The 16328-nt window shown below is 37.3% G+C and overlaps 1 protein-coding gene across 2 annotated transcripts in view; it reads left to right on the top strand.

The window, feature by feature from the left end:
• Positions 1-16328, top strand: part of lrba (LPS responsive beige-like anchor protein) — an 875634-nt gene that overhangs the window by 834005 nt on the left and 25301 nt on the right. For both annotated transcript variants that reach the window (XM_043699606.1, XM_043699616.1), the window contains exon 52: positions 3193-3360. In XM_043699606.1, the coding sequence (XP_043555541.1) occupies positions 3193-3360 (168 nt within the window). The remainder of the gene's footprint in view (positions 1-3192; positions 3361-16328) is intronic.

Genomic DNA, 16328 nt, shown 5'->3' with positions numbered 1-16328 from the left:
GGGGGGGGGGGGACAGTATTGGACGAGGTTTAGCAGGGAGGCGGGACCTTCTGTGCTGTGTGCGTCTGCAGTCTCCTGAAGAGGGAGCAGCCTTTAAAACTCTGAGTCCAAGAGGAAAGGCATTTAATCGATTATCCGAATGAAATAGTGCCCGCCCATCTCGTTCCGATAATCGAGGTTCCCCTGTATTCAGAAATTTCATCCTTCACAATGGATTCCAGGATCTTACCCACGACTGAGGTTCGGCTAATTTGCCTGCCTCACAGCCACACCCAGCTGTTCCTCACCACTGACCGAATTTGAGTTAGTTAATCTAATGGGTGTGTTTGTCCCCGAAACACCGCATCCAGTTAACTCTTCCCCCACCCATATGTGTTGTGATGTTTGAAACTCAGACTCCAGCTCGTCAACTGTGAGCCAGACGCCTTCTAGCAAACAACATTTACCACAGACATGGGTACTGGGAACCACAATGGGGTCCACTGGCTCCCAAATCATGCAGAAATAACAAATCACCTGACCCTCCATCCTTATTTAATTAGTTTTGAATTTGGTTTTATTCATTTTTAACTTGTTATATCTCCACCTACTTCTCAGTCTGAATGCAAGTTGTAACGAATAAACTAACAAGATTCACTTTAAAACAGCTTCGAATTTAGCAGGCCTCTCATTAGCCAATGAAATCACCGCCCTCCTATGACGTCACCTATCAGTTCCCCACTCGGAATCACCCACCTTCTGAAGTTGGTGTCCGGTTGGATGCTCTCCCGAAGTGAGAGTTTCCTATTTTCTGTCTCTCTCATTTCTCAGTTAAGGGTGTTACATTAATTCTTTCGTAGTTCGCTTTCAGAATCTAACAAACTTAGAAAACTAAAACCAATACATAGGATGTAGGCATTAAAATATCTTGAAAACCATTTTTCTTAAGTTGCATATTGAGATCAGAAATTTTTAGTAGAAAGGCAATGGCCTGAATTTCCATTGTATGTAAATGACTGTTCTATGGAACCTTGATTATGACATTTATTTTCTGTAATTAAGCATTAGCATGTAAATTGTGCTAATGCCATACCAACAATATCTCACCCTCAAAATTTGGTACCAGTAATTAATACTTGTGATGCATTTAAGTTTATATCAGTAGCTTATTTAATCATGCTGAGAACAAAATTGTAAAATCAGATGCAGTGCTGTGATTTTCATGCATCAATCAGGTGCTGTAGAAGACCACTGCACTGACACTTCAATACGTGTATATTTAACAGCATTTTCAGTGTTATATTTGATAAAGACAATTTTTTCCATAAGTAGTTTCATTCTATTGCTGAGTTTACATATATTAATTCCTAAATATTGTTTGATAAAGTCACGAATTGCATCACAAGTAACGCAAAACCAACTTCACCGCTATTTTCTGCCATGCTGCCATTGTATTAAATTATACTGCAGCATTACAAAAATATCCTCCTTTTGCAGAACTAACTCCACAAGTTTAGTAGGTGGCACCCAATCCATCAGTGGCCTTCAAGACCCAGAAAATTCTAGCTTGGCACCATCTTGGGGCTTCAAAATTACCTCTGCTTTATTAGAGAATTCTGTTGATAGGGACCACCCATTTTGTGTCCATGGTACTTTTTCGAGATCACAGGAACAAAATGGGATAATATTACTTGACCTCAAATTTATGGACAAATCATAAATTTCAGACCTTTAGATAAATTCATTACATCATTAATAAACTGCTTATGTATGTATCGAGAGTGTGGTGCTGGAAAAGCACAGCAGGTCAGGCAGCATCCAAGGAGCATGACAATTGACATTTTGGGCTAAGCCCTTCATCAGGATTGATTCATTCCTGATGAAGGGCTTATGCCCAAAATGTCGACTGTCCTGCTCCTCGATGCTGCCTGACCTGCTGTGCTTTTCCAGCACCACACTCTCAACTCTGATGTCCAGCACCTGCAGTCCTCACTTTTTCCCTGCTTATACATGTATGACTGTTTTGTGATAAGTAATGCTGTTGCTTACTTTCTATTTGAAAATCTGTTAGTAAAGTATCAAATAATGATGATATAGGCATTGGTTTGGAACATCTTAACAAAATAATCGTTATGTAATGTCCTTGTTTAAATAGTGCCATTGCTTCTTGCCTATATTTGAAATGATTGTTGCTCGATCCTAAATGTTCAACTTCAAACATTTCTAGTGACATGTACATTCCAGTCTGGTATTTTTAAAGTTATATGCATCATGTGTAGCAGATAAGTGAATACGTATGTGCATTGAACTGTAACCGCATGCTGACCAACCTGCCATACTCTGATTGGATAGGAACTATACTTTGACCTTCATTATAAACATATCTGAAATGTAATGCCAGGCTTACATTTTTTTTAAGTCGTCCTATTTTGCTTTCTGAAAGGTACTGATAAAAATAACTGACATATACAGTTTAAAGCCATACCTTAGTGACTGTGCTAGAAATGAGGAATGTTAATTGTTCAGCCCTTTTCTATGACTGATGTGATAGCATTTGTTTGGATCTTGAATCTTCATGAACTTGAGTTCCTAATCTTGTTTCAGAAAGTTAAAGAGACACCAATTAGGGCTGAGTACATGGAAGGAAACCACAAGTCAACTTGTTTTGCTAGGTTGGCACACTGAAGAAATTCATAAGCAGATGAAACCATTTACCTGCTATTTCTCTCATCAGGCCATGATCTGTGGACAGGAGAAACGTAGCAGTGCATGAAAATTCTTAAATGATGTATAAAGAATCTTTTCTTCTCCTCACCCACGAAGGAATGTAACAAAAAACACTTTGTGTGTCCTCATCTGTCTAGTTTACAATGTATGTTGTAAGTACTGATGAATAGCAAAAGCAGTTTCACATCTGGTAGGTTTGTGTCTTCTGCAATATTTACACCTTTACATACACCATTATTAAGGTTAATTTACTGCCTTTGGAAATATTCCCTTGCTTGATGTGAAATCCACTTAAAAATGTTGCTGTCCATTTTAAGGTGCAATTTACATAAACTTGCATTCGCAAAGACTTGTGTACTTATAGCTGAAATCTTTGTGAAAGAATATTGTTGGAGTTCAATAAAATTTCAATAGTGCGTTATGAAATATTGAATGTTCATTTAAACTGAGTTAATAGTGATTTTATTTTTAAAAATACATTTTCAGGTAAACTCTCGCAAGTTATTTTCGGACACTGGGACGTTGTAACCTGTTTAGCCAGATCTGAATCATACATTGGAGGGGACTGTTATATTCTGTCAGGGTCACGTGATGCAACACTGCTTCTCTGGTACTGGAATGGGAAAAAACACAGTGTTGGAGAATACCCTAACAGTAAGTGAAGATAATATACAGAATCTAATGATTTTTGTTATTTGATATTTCGGTCTCTTAACTAACAATAGGTGTTTTACAAATTCAAGATTAGACCACGCCGCAGTGCTATTTGTGGTAATGTGAAATAGTCAAAATGAACTCTTTCCCTTTTAAATTTTTTTTGTGTTAAAATCATTTGTTAAATAAGCTTTGTGTACTGTAACTACATGTAGGTGTCCAGAAAAAAAGTGTTAAACGTGGATTAAAGAATTCTTGTTCTATTATGGATCCACATGCTCAATATTACTCCCCCATGCAACAGACAGGAGAAGTTACCTGTCAGAATGTTGCTGGAAATATCAAATCTCCCATTGACTACAGATAAAAGTCCAAGGTAGATTATACACAATTTGTTTTTCCAGGCCAGTGTGTAATATGAGCTGCCACTCTAATGGTAATAGCCAGAAGAGACAGAATTCTAAATTTCTCCAACATTGCATCTATTAACTCAGCCTTTTCAATGTTTGAGGTGAGATCACTTCATACCCACTCGTGTTAGAAGTGGGAGAGATTATACAAATAAGGCCTGATTTCTCAGGAAATTTAGATGGTTAAGAGTATGATCTGTTTGAAGTCTTCAAGATATTAATAGGAAAATACATGGTAGATGAAAGTAATCCATCTCCATCTGGAGATTCTAGACTGGGGGCATGACCTAGAACTTTGGGCCAGACCATTCAGAAGACATTTTAGGAAGCGCTTCTATACATGTCAGGTGGTAGAGGTTTGAAACTATCTTCCATAAATAACAATTAATGGTAGATCACTTGATAATTTTAAATCAGAGATAGATATATTATTGTTAAGGGATATGGGCCAAAAACATTATATGCTTTACCACATAACCACTATTAAATGGCTTGAGGGGCTGAATGGTCTACTCCTGTTTCTGTGTTCCTATGTTAAGTATGAAACCTGAAAAAAATCTGTCATTCCCATGGAAATGTCACATTTCCACACATCTCAGGATATTTGGTATTTGAACCTGTGACCTACCATCCTCCTTCAGCTGTGATCCTTTCTGAACATCGAAGCCAAGCACATGTTTAGATTCCTAATTCGTCATGAAATAATGGAGAGAGAATTCATAAAATTTTATTACATTTAAAATTACATTTTTTGTAGTTTAGGAACAATTTGGCAAAAAATACTTCTGAGTTGATATCACAGTAGTTGATCTCCTCTGATCATATATGTGAGCAGTCAAGGCCACGTGGAGTCTTCAGGTGGTGTGAGATTATGAAGTGTGGAATATTTAGATCAGGATGGATTGATGTACTTCAGTCCCCATAGAAAATAATAAATTTCGACTTTGTTTTCATATCAGTACTTTTGAGTGGATTGCCATTACTAATTCACAAATTTGGTGGCCATTAGGAATTGTTTGAGCAGAGTAATTTCTATGTAATGTGGTCTGATAAATTGAAATATGCAAAATTAAGTGGCTACAGTGCTACCATTGCACAGATGATGCCGTTGCAAATTTAAAAAAATTACATAAGTTTTTTTGTAACATTGCAAACATAATAATTTATAAATCTGTTTAAACTGACAATGATATTTGCTGGAGCATAACTACAATTTAGATAGGAATCAATTGAAAATTCCCAAATTTCATACTATACTATTTCTAGATTTGTCATTTGAAGCCATTAATATTTCACTTTCCTCGCTCTCACCCAGTCTCCTCCTCTGCAGCCACACTGACAACTCTATTCAACCGCAGTTGTCTTTACACAGCCAAATCTCAGCTATCTTTTCCATCTGCAACTATAATGCAAACAGTGCTCACCCACTGGAGGAATAGGTCAAGTATTTCTGTAATCCATTTGAACAGGAATATTACTAGAGGCAGTAGCTCACTCATATAGTTTTCAGAGAGCACTAAGAAAGAAATTTAGATGTTCTGAGCTTCATACACTTAGTTTTCTGTGTTAAAAGCGTAAGTTTCAAGAACAGCTGCTGAGTATTATATTGATTCAGTATAAGTGTACAGCTGGATTAAATTTATGCATGTAAAACTTTTGCCTTGATGTTTCCTACATCAGAAGTAAAATTATGCCTTTAATTGACTAGGAATAAAGTTTGATCATGATCGCCACTATATTTCTTAGCAACAATGGAAAATTCCATAGCTCAGGACCTGTAGCAAGCCTTCGTATGCCACTATAGAATAAATTAAAATACTGTCTTATCAGACTGCTACCTGTGGAAAGAGATTTAATAATTAAGTAGTTCATGAAGGGCCTCTAGTGTCAAAGACCATTACTGCAGCATCAGGGTTAGTTGGACTCTTTAAAATCTGATGGAACAGCAATACTTTCATAGTATCATGTCCAGGATTCAATTTATCATTTTCTTTTCACAGTCATTAGGAAGAAAACATGCAAAGTAGTGGCAATGGTGGCATAGTGATTATGTTAATCTAGCAGTGTGGTCTTATGATCATGAGACATGTTTGCAAATCCCACCATAGTTGTAACTTAAATAAATCTGGAATGAAAAGGTAATATCAGCAGTGATAAGCATCTAACTAGTGGTTTGTCATTGCAAACCAATCTGATTCACTAATCTCCTCTAGGAAGGAACTCTGCCATCCATACCTAATCACGTTTACATGTGATTACAAGTGCACAGTTGTGTAGTTGACTGTTAACAGCTCTCTAAAATAACCCAACAAGCCACCCAATTATACTAAGCCACTGTGATAAACCATATTGGCTTAGATTTTGCAAACATACACAAGGTCACAGCTTTCTTGACCTCAAGGAAAATAACTCTCAAAGATTTCATTATCTCATTGGCATAGATTTAATCTTTTCTGACAAGATTTGCGGCCAAGACAAGGGTATTTCCAAGTGTCCAACAACAGTAATGTTATCAAGCAGCTGATAACGATGAAGAATGCTTATAGACAACAAATTAGATACTGACCATCCTTAAACATTTTTAGATTTTGCAGTCAGCAACTGGGAGATGAAATATTGAACACAAAAGCATTAATTAAAAATTTATGGAATTTTAATCATATTAGACAAAAAAAACTGATGTTACAAACTTAAAATTTGTTTTCAAATGAGGTTATTCAGCAATAGTCACATTATTACAAGTCCAACTATACCTCATTAATTTGGCACTACATTTTCAATATTTTTCAAGTGATATTACAGTGTCAAAGGATAAGTTTTTGATATTTCTAATTGATTTTCATCTGTGGCACTATCATTGGTAGAAACATTGACAGCAAGCTTTGGATTTCCACGTATAACTTCACATGCAGATTTCGGGCTTCTGTAATGATGCCAACAATTGGCATCACTGCCACTAAATCTGTGTCAACAAGAATAAGATTGGTCAGCCCATCCAACATTGATCTAAGAATTGAATTTGGGCATACTAAGAGCAAAAACAGCCCAGTTACCCTTATGAAGATATTCTCTTTAATATTTGGGGATTTATGCCAAAATTGGAATTGACACCCTGATATGTCAAGCTCACAGAATCATAGTTTTCAACCAACGTCCCAGTCTTCTCACCGTCTGTCCAAACTCACTAGAGGTGCTAGCAAAGTTATATATAATTATGAGGAAGTGACTTTTGGAGACCTCAACATTAAAAGCATATTCCATAAAGTTTTATTGCATCAGATCAGACATAGGCATGGAATGCTTCTGCTGATTGACCACTTGTTGATCTCCGTCAACTCATAAATCAGGACTCATGTGGTTTGAGCACCACAGAAGAAGCACAGATGTTATCAAGGGCTCCGAATTTATTATGTGTGGAGATTTCAGTATCCAATTGCCAAGAGTAGCTTGGTAGCACCACTCTTGCTTAACTCATTGAGTCTTGAAGAACATATAGTTAACAGGCTGGCCTTGTCATGCTGAGTGAACTAAGGGAAAAGAAAAACCCACAAAACTGGGCATTCACAAGAACACATGTTCCACCATAAAGTAAGAATTGCATTTTATCATAATCTGTAACCTCATGGACCAGCTTAAATCTCACTCTACTCATTCCCACCAAGTCAAAGGATCTAATCAGCATTTATTAAGAAGTTCAGAAAAATCATCCTTGAAGTAGCACCGAGTGATTATAACATTGAGATGCAAACCTTATGGATGTAACATGGTAAGTGATTACAAAAACCAATGAATGATATCAAAAGCAGTGCAACATCAATGAATGGTGTACAATTAATTATTTAACTGGACAAGGAGGCTCCATGAACATCTCACTTCCCAAAAATAGCAGAACCTATTACATGAATTCAAAAGACCAGAGAGAAGAATTTCAAACAGGCATGTGAACCTGCTTACTGGTGTTTAGCTTTGACTTCATTAGGGCCACTCGGTTCCATACTGTGGCCAAACAAGCTGAATTCTAAATGAGAGGTGAGAATGACTAACCTTGATACCAAATCAGCATTTGACAAAAAAAAAGGGCTTATGCCCGAAACGTCGATTCTCCTGTTCCTTGGATGCTGCCTGACCTGCTGCGTTTTTCCTGCAACATATTTTCAGCTCTGATCTCCAGCATCTGCAGCCCTCACTTTCTCCATCAAGTAACTATAGTCAGTTTTGAAGCCAGTTGAAATTTGGGGGAAACTGTGCATTGTCATATCTAAATTGAAACACAATAATTGTAGTAGATAGAGAGTAATCAACTTATCCCCAGAACGCTACTGCACGGAGGTGTTTTGAGCCCAACCATCTTGAACTACTTCATCAATGACCTTTCCTCTGTTAGAAGTGGAAATGTTCACTGATTATTACAGTGTTCACTCCCATTCTCATTGTTTTCAATAATAAATTAGTCTATGTCTGGTTGTAATAAGATCTGGGCAGCATTTTGGGCTTGGGTTGATAAGTATCAAGGCAAATGGCAGGCAATAACCATTTCCAATAACTGAGCATCTGACCAATTTTATTGATATGCAACATTTTCTAAATGACCTTATTGTATGAATGAAGTTTTGAAAAGTCAACTGTCCACTTTGGTTGTAATTTCAATTTATCCTTCTAAAAACATATAATAGCCAAAGACATGATGATGAGAAAAAGCTTCCAATAGTGAAGTTGCATGGACATTCTTTCGAATTGTCTTGTATTTGGGAAGGGCTATTTCTGTGACTTTACTAGGAAGCAATTTATTTGACTATAATTATGCAATGAGTGCATTAGTGAATCAATTGTTCAAATCATCAATGAGATGAATAATTTTTTAGACTATGGAATTAAATTTTGTTTTTCTGTTATATTTTTACAGGTTGACATGCTGGCAGTGAAATCTGCCAAATTTTTTAGAATTTGCATTCAAGTTTGGGAAATGTGCTTCTTGCACACATGCCACTTGCATGTTTTATTTTTGAAAATGCAAGATTACAATTTTTAATCATTATCACACTATTTTTGCACTCCTGGTCTAATTTAACCTTTTTGTCTTGAATATACAGTACAGTAGTTAGTGTTCTCAGGAATAAGCTTTTCCCAATAGTAATTTTAAAGTGAGTCAGATAACATGCATGCATGTGGCATGTAAACTGACAGACAATGTTGTTAGTTTATAGCACAATGATTCACAATGACTATATGCAATTTTTCATTTTAACAGCAGTATCCAACAAAGTGTTAAATACTTAACAAAAGCAGTAAGGTAAGGAAAAAAAATCACCATAGTCTTATCAGATATTAGAGCTGCTCTCTCTCTACAAAGAGTTGACAGGTGGTGGTTTAGACTAAGAATCACCATGTCTTAGGCAAGGGGAGATGTTGAAAAGGAGAATCTTTCATGCTAACCTCTGTCTGTGCAAGAATTGAACCCACTGCTACTACTGTTGGTGTCACTGCATCACAAATCAGATCTCTTGCTAACTGAACTAAACTGACTACAGTATTGGAAACATATTATTGTGAGTGGTTACAAATTTATTTTGGTGTTACAAAATGAAGTTTATAAGATTGTTACATTTTGGATTGTGTCTTTAATTTTAGGTAAAGGGTATAATGTGACTGGTCTGCCTGATAACAGGTCTGGCTGAAATAGTTGTTAAAAATTAAAGGAAGGCTCAGGATGTTTTACTGGGAAGAAGGTGTAAAGTGTTCACACTTTGAGACATTAGCTGCAACATCTGTGTTTACATTGATTAGACAGGAACTTCTGTAAAACGTCAGGTTGTAAGCACCAATGCTTTAAACTGTTAACTTATTCCAAGAAGGATTAGAGTTGGGGTTGAAAGAAGAGATAATCAGCACTCTACATGGATCTCTGGCCAAATAGTTAAATAAAAACAGAAACTGAGCAAGTCTGGCAGCAACTTTAGAGAGAGAAGTAAAGTTAATGTTTTGAATCCAATATGGTTCTACTTCAGAATGCTCATATAATTAACTTTGCTGTGGGGATGGGCTTTGAGAGGGGAAGTGTTTCAACATAATCTAGATTGGTATTGAAGGCTATCAGTCTGCTGGGAGTGAGAACTTCTAGATGCTGGAAGTATCTAAGTGAACCTTGTGCTCACATTTAAAGGCCAAAGTCAATAATTTGAATGGGATTGGAAAATCACCTACCTTACACTAAATAGAAAAACTCCAGGATTAACTGTCATCATGAAAGACAGTCCTGAGGCTAAAGGTTACCAAGCTGAGAAAGAGAAAACATGGATGAAAACTGTTCAGAGCTAAGAATCATTTTGGGCTGATACCGTGAAAAGTGAATACATAAAGAACACTGTAAAGACTCTTTGTGGAATGGGGGTTTCTATTATGTTAAGAGAAAAAAGGAGTTCTGTTCTGTAGTTTTCAGTTTAAGCTGCTGACCAAGCAGTGTTCAGTCAATAGTACTTTTAGTTTGCTACAGTTAAAGTTTTAAAATGTGAAATCTTGTAGTGTCTTCCTTTCAGCTGTTAACTGGAAGTTTGATTGCTTTTCAAACAGAAGTTATTGGTTTCCAGAGATCATAGCAGTGGTCATATTCACAGCACTATTCATTAGGGTGATATGAAAAAAAATCAATATTTAGTTGAGATGAAAATGACTTTTCTTTGGAATTTTAAAACTCGGTCTTGTAAAATAACAACTCAGGTTTAGTGGATGCTTCGTTGGTGCTAACCATTGGAATAATTCAGTTCGGGTCAGAAAATAGTTTTTTTACTCCATAAAGTCACATTGGTAATGATGGGAAAAAAAATATTTAAACTTTTAATCTCTCTCATATTTTATCTAATATAAACAAAATCACCTAACTTAAATGCCTACAATACAGTGTGAAAATTACTCCCAAGCTACAAGTTGCAATCAATCTTTCTATAAAACAGCCCCAACTCTTCAATTTATGCCTAAAGGCTGCTTGTCTTCCTGATTCCTCCTTCCACCAAAGCTCTCTACAGTATTCATAAATAATGAAGAAAAATAAATAAAATGTGGGAATATATAACTGTCAGTGTAACTTGTAAGTCTAAAAAGGTGATGTTGAAATTTTACTTGATTTTAGTCCTTTTAAGGCAATATCTGATCTGTGTTCAGATTTGATCTCCATAATATGAGAAATATGTTACATTATTGGTGGGAGTCTGAATAAGGTTTACAAGGTGTTAGAATTATAGTGTAAAAGAAAGTCATTGCAAGTTTCCTAAAAGGTCTGTATGAATTTCTACTGGAAAGGAAGGTTTTTAGAAGTGTAAGTACCAGTTGTCTTATTTGCTGTGTTATCTCCTTTATGTAAAAGAAGACATGTTTGTAGGAAATTGAGATTAGGACTATCTGTTATGTTGGATGGTGAATTTCAGAGCTTTGATCTTCATAAATGAAAGCATGGTCATCAGTAGTAGAGCAGTGAAAATTGGGGATGCACTTGAAGCAAGAATTAGAGGAAATTGAATTGGAAATTACTTTATTTTCTTTTACACTGGTCATTATTTCCATCCTTCTAATAGACTCATGGGACATGGGTATTGGTGGCTGAGCCAGCATTTATTGCCTGTCTCTACTTGCCCTTGAGAAGGTGGTGGTGAGCTGCCTTCTTGAACTTCTACAGTACATACCCTGTAAGTTGGTCCACAATGCTGTTAGGGAGAGAATTCCAGGACTTTGCCCAGCAACAATGAAGGAATGGAGATATATTTCCAAGTTAGTGGTGTATGGAGGGGAACTTGCAGATGGTGGTGTTCCCATTTATCTGCTGCTCTTGTCCTTCAAGAATGAAGTGGTTGTGCTTTTGGAAGGTGCTATCTCAGGATCTTTGTTGAATTTCTGCAGTGCATCCTGTAAATATTATACACTGCTGTTACATCAGTAGTGGAGGGAGTGGATGCTAGTGGATGTGGTGCCAATCAAGTGGGGTGCAACTAAGGCCTGGCCACCAAAGGGGGAGCAATTGTAACCAGAGATGTACAAGAGGCCAGAATTTGGTGAGTACTGACATAGACAACTGTAGGTGATTAAAGAGGGAGGAAGGGGTGAGCGAGGAAATTGAGCATGAGAAATTTAAAATCATCATTGTTTGAGTGGGAGCCAATCTAGATCAGCATGCATAGAGGTGAAAGGTGAATGGGACTGTGGAAGTTAGACATGGGCAGCATTTTAGCTGACCTTAAGTTTACGAAGGGTAGAATGTGGGAGATCAACCAGGATTCCAACCAGCATGCAACTAATCAAGCCTAAAGGTAACTAAGTCATAAATGTAAGCTTTCAGCAGCAAATGAGTGAAGACAGTGCGACATTTAGGGAATATTACAAAGACAGAAGTGGTCATACTGAGAGCACAAAAATGAGGTTGGAAGCTCATGGGGGTCACAGCTGACTCGAAAGTTATGAACAGATTTGCTTAACCTCAGATTTTTGCCAGGGAAGGAGAGAGAATCAGTAGCTGGGAAGAGGAGTTTGGAGGAAGGGGCCAGAAATCAACAACTTCAGTGTTCCTAGTACTGTCAGAAAAGTATTCTGATGGCATAATAACAGTGGAAGAGTTGAGAGAAATGGTGGTCAGATAGAGCTGGATGTCATCCAAACTCATCAAGAGTATGTGTGAAAACTATCCTGTCATTTTGGATGATTTTGCAGAGAGAAAACAGTTAAATAAGAAATATGTGGTAAAGTCACCACAGCCTTATGAGCCCATAGGGCTGCTATCTCATTAGAGAGGGAGAGACAAATGGTGTAAACCATGCTTCAGATAAGGGGAGCGATTGAGATGGAAAATTCTTAATGGTCATTTCAGCCAGTGCAGAACTTGAACTTGTGCTATTGGCATCACACTGCTTTGTAAACCAGCCATCCAACCAACAGAACTAAACTGACGCCTGAGAAATAGGAGGGGCTAAAGAATAGATCGTTGGAATGTACCTGAGGTTAAAGTGCAGAAGAAGGAAAAAGAAAGCAGGAGTGAGCATCTCTAACTGCCAGTTTGTTAAACATCTCCCAACCAAGCAGGCAGTGAATAGACATCTGGATATCCACAAAGGTGACACTGGCCGCAAAAGATTATTTCATGAGAACCATTGTTGCAGCAGATATTGATTGATGAAAATATTTGTATTGATGAAAACAAAGGTTAATGCCAAAAGTATAATGGTAGTTCTGCATGAAACAATTTCATTTGGTACTTGGACTTCAGAGCTAGCCATGCCCTTAGCCAAGCTGTTCCAATACTGGCACTGACCTGACAATATGGAAAATTGCTGAAAATGTGTTGCTGGAAAAGCGCAGCAGGTCAGGCAGCATCCAAGGAACAGGAGAAATGACGTTTCGGGCAAAAGCCATTCTTCAGGAAAAGTCAGCACTGTTTTTGTGAAAGGGAAATCATGTTTAACTAATTTATTGGAGTTCTTTGCTACAGGTAAGAGGGAGTCAGTTGATGTACTAGGATTTACAGAAGACATTTGACAAGTTTCCACGTACAAAATTATTGTGCAAAGTAAGAGCTCATAGTCTTTGTCTGTGGTGGGGGTGGGGACAGGGAGAGATGGGGTGGTGGAAACTAGCAGAGCTGGCAACAAAATGGACTTTTTTTTAACATTGGCTTGATTTGATGAGTGAAGTCACACTGGCATATGTGCTGGGCCCTCAACATTTTACAATTTACATCAGTGATTTAAGTGAGGGGTAAAAGGTATGGTGGCTAAATTTGCAGTTGTCGCTAGATATGTAGGAACATCTGTCATGAAGGTGACATAACTTTAAGCCTCCTTAGACATCACTTTCAAAACCCACAACCACTATCATCATGAACAATAAGGATAGTAGATACATGGGAACACCATGAACTGCAAGGTCCCCTCCAAACCTTTTCACTATCCTGACTTGAAAATATATTGTATTCCCTTCAGTGTCACTGGATCAAAGTCTCTGAACTCCTTTTCTAATGGCAGTGTGGATCTACTCACCACATGGACTGCAGTGGTTCAAGAAGGTAGCTCACCACCACTTTATCAAGGCATCTCGGGATGGTCCAAAAATACCGATGCAGCCGGTGATACCCACATCCAATGAATGAATAAAGAAAAATAATAGGGATGCAGGCCAATTTAGATAGATTGAGTTGATTGGAAAAAAATCTGTCAAGTATATAATATGGCGAAATAAAAAATTGTTCACTTCGATTGGAAGAATAAAAGGGCAGTACTATTTAAACGGTGAACAATTGAAAAGTTCTGAGATGCAGAGGATTAGATGTTGCATGAGTTTAAAGTTATTATGCAGGTAAAGCATGTGGTTAAGGCAGCTTATGGAATGTATATTTTACTACAAGAGAAATTGAACAAAGGAGTAAGGATGTTAAGCTTTAGTTATGCAAGACATTGTCTCAAATACTGTGTGCAGTTTTCATCTCCTTATTTAAGGAAGGATGGAAATGTTTTGGAAATGGTTCAGAGGAGGTTTACTAGATTATTACCTGGAATCAGTGGATTGTCTTAGGAGGAAAACTTGGGTGGGCAGGTGTTTCCAGTAGAGTTTAGATAAGCAAGGAGTGATTTAATTGAGTTTATAAGATCCAGAATTGCCTTGCTGAGGTGGATGTGAAAAGGAGGTGAGGCCCAAAACTTTTAAAATTAGTGTTTGGCCTATTAGGACAGAGTGAGTTTGTTTTTGGATGAATGGAAACGTGGAGTTCAGAACACAAACAGATCAGACATTTTTTTTCATGGCTTGAACAGCTGAACGGCTTACTTTTAATCTGAATTAATGTGGGTGTATGGATCTTGATTTGCCTAACTTGCCATTCTGATTATCAGTATTTTTGTCCGATTTTGATTCTGTTCTGGTGCAAACATTTCTTTGTTTTTCACTTAGTCACGAGTAAATTTCTTTCATTGAGGCAACTGAATATTTCTTCAGCTAATGTAGACAATGAAAAGACAATTCTACAATGCTCTGAATTTTTCATAAAATATCCTGTTGTTTTATATCTGGAAAGTAGGCAGCTGCTGAGTTGGCTATCTCATGTTATTAGTTTGGCCATTTTGCAAGCCATATTTCTTTGCCATGAAGAGAGAGTCGTCACCAGACTCCTCTAGTGAACATCTTAGCAAACTTTAGAAGGTGACAGTTGAAGATTTTGCTGGAGGTTCTCTGTTCACCTTCAGTATATTAGGTTGTTCCATACAAAGATGTTCAGTCTGAAAGAAAGCGGAGAACATAAGGAATCTACCAACTTGAGCATGCAGTATTTATTTTAATTTACAGTTGGTCTGAAATGCTAAACATGACTTTCTCAAAAGTTTTCACTCCTAGCCACCACATCTGCAGTCAAATTTGAGGGACAATAGAGCTGCATTCTTTTGTTGCAAAGCACTATATAGCTATGACCTGCACAAAATGAGTAAAAACATCTCCTGCTTTTTAAACGTTAATATAGTGGTGTTATAAAACCAATGTTGATGGTACTTTACAGGCTGTAAGGCAAACAGTTGTCCCCTTGGGTTAAGAGAAGTGATCTTGACTGCCCAGTAATCCTCTCAGCCTTCAGCTGTGGGCCTATAAATCTACTCATGCTTACTTCTGTAACTTAGCCAAGATGTTTCATATTTACAATAAAATGTAAAGCAATGTATTTTTAAATGCCTGTTCTTAGTCCAAGCAACTCATAATCAAGCAAAATAGTTAACGATATTTTCTTTTAATGCAAACACATAAAAAGAAAGCAAATTAAACATTTTCTTTACAGAGCTAGGACAACAAATGTGGTGTACAATGTTGCATTAAATGGAAGAATTGCTTTTATTTGAAGCAGATCTGCAATATGTTGATGCAGTAGTATCCTATAATTCCATTAGAATTTCAAGGTTCATTTCAGTGCTCTAGTTGAGATGAGCAATTGTTGAGAAGTAGCAATTGTAGCTTTTAATTCTGTGTTTGCAGATCATTGGTAATGTTAGAAGAAAAATTGTTTAAGAGAATAGTGGAAAGCGCATAGTGGCTGGATTATTATTGACAGCCTGTTCACAGAAAAGAAATAGGGATTTCAGCACACAATTCTGCCAACATATCTATTTGTGTTTTCTTGTGATAATGTCAGAAATTACATTGCCACTGCCTTATTCAGGTGTTGATGCTGAAATTGATAGCGCAAATAAATGGAGCATATATAGAAAGTCCATTTTTAGTGTTTACTATTATATTAGTTTTTCCAATCAGCCTTTCCTTCCTCCCTCTGTTCCTATCCCTTTCCTCACCCACTTCCCATCCACCTGACCACTCAGCATCTACCCTCTTCCCATCTACCCTGCTTCATCCAAACCCGGCTTCCTCTCCAACCCACTCCTCTCTTTTCTGCTCACCTCTTCCCTATCCTCCTTTTCTTCCCTTCTCCCCTCCCGAGTTTCTCCCCCATTGCCCTGAATTCTCTCTCATTGCCCTGAATTCTCTCTCCCTGCAGCTCCCCTGTTCCTTCTCTATCTACTCCCCTTGTTGAAGTTCAGTTCTTCTTTT

Source organism: Chiloscyllium plagiosum, chromosome 1 (assembly GCF_004010195.1).
Source record: "Chiloscyllium plagiosum isolate BGI_BamShark_2017 chromosome 1, ASM401019v2, whole genome shotgun sequence".
Taxonomy (NCBI): domain Eukaryota; kingdom Metazoa; phylum Chordata; class Chondrichthyes; order Orectolobiformes; family Hemiscylliidae; genus Chiloscyllium; species Chiloscyllium plagiosum.
This window is presented reverse-complemented; position numbering and strand designations above follow the sequence as displayed.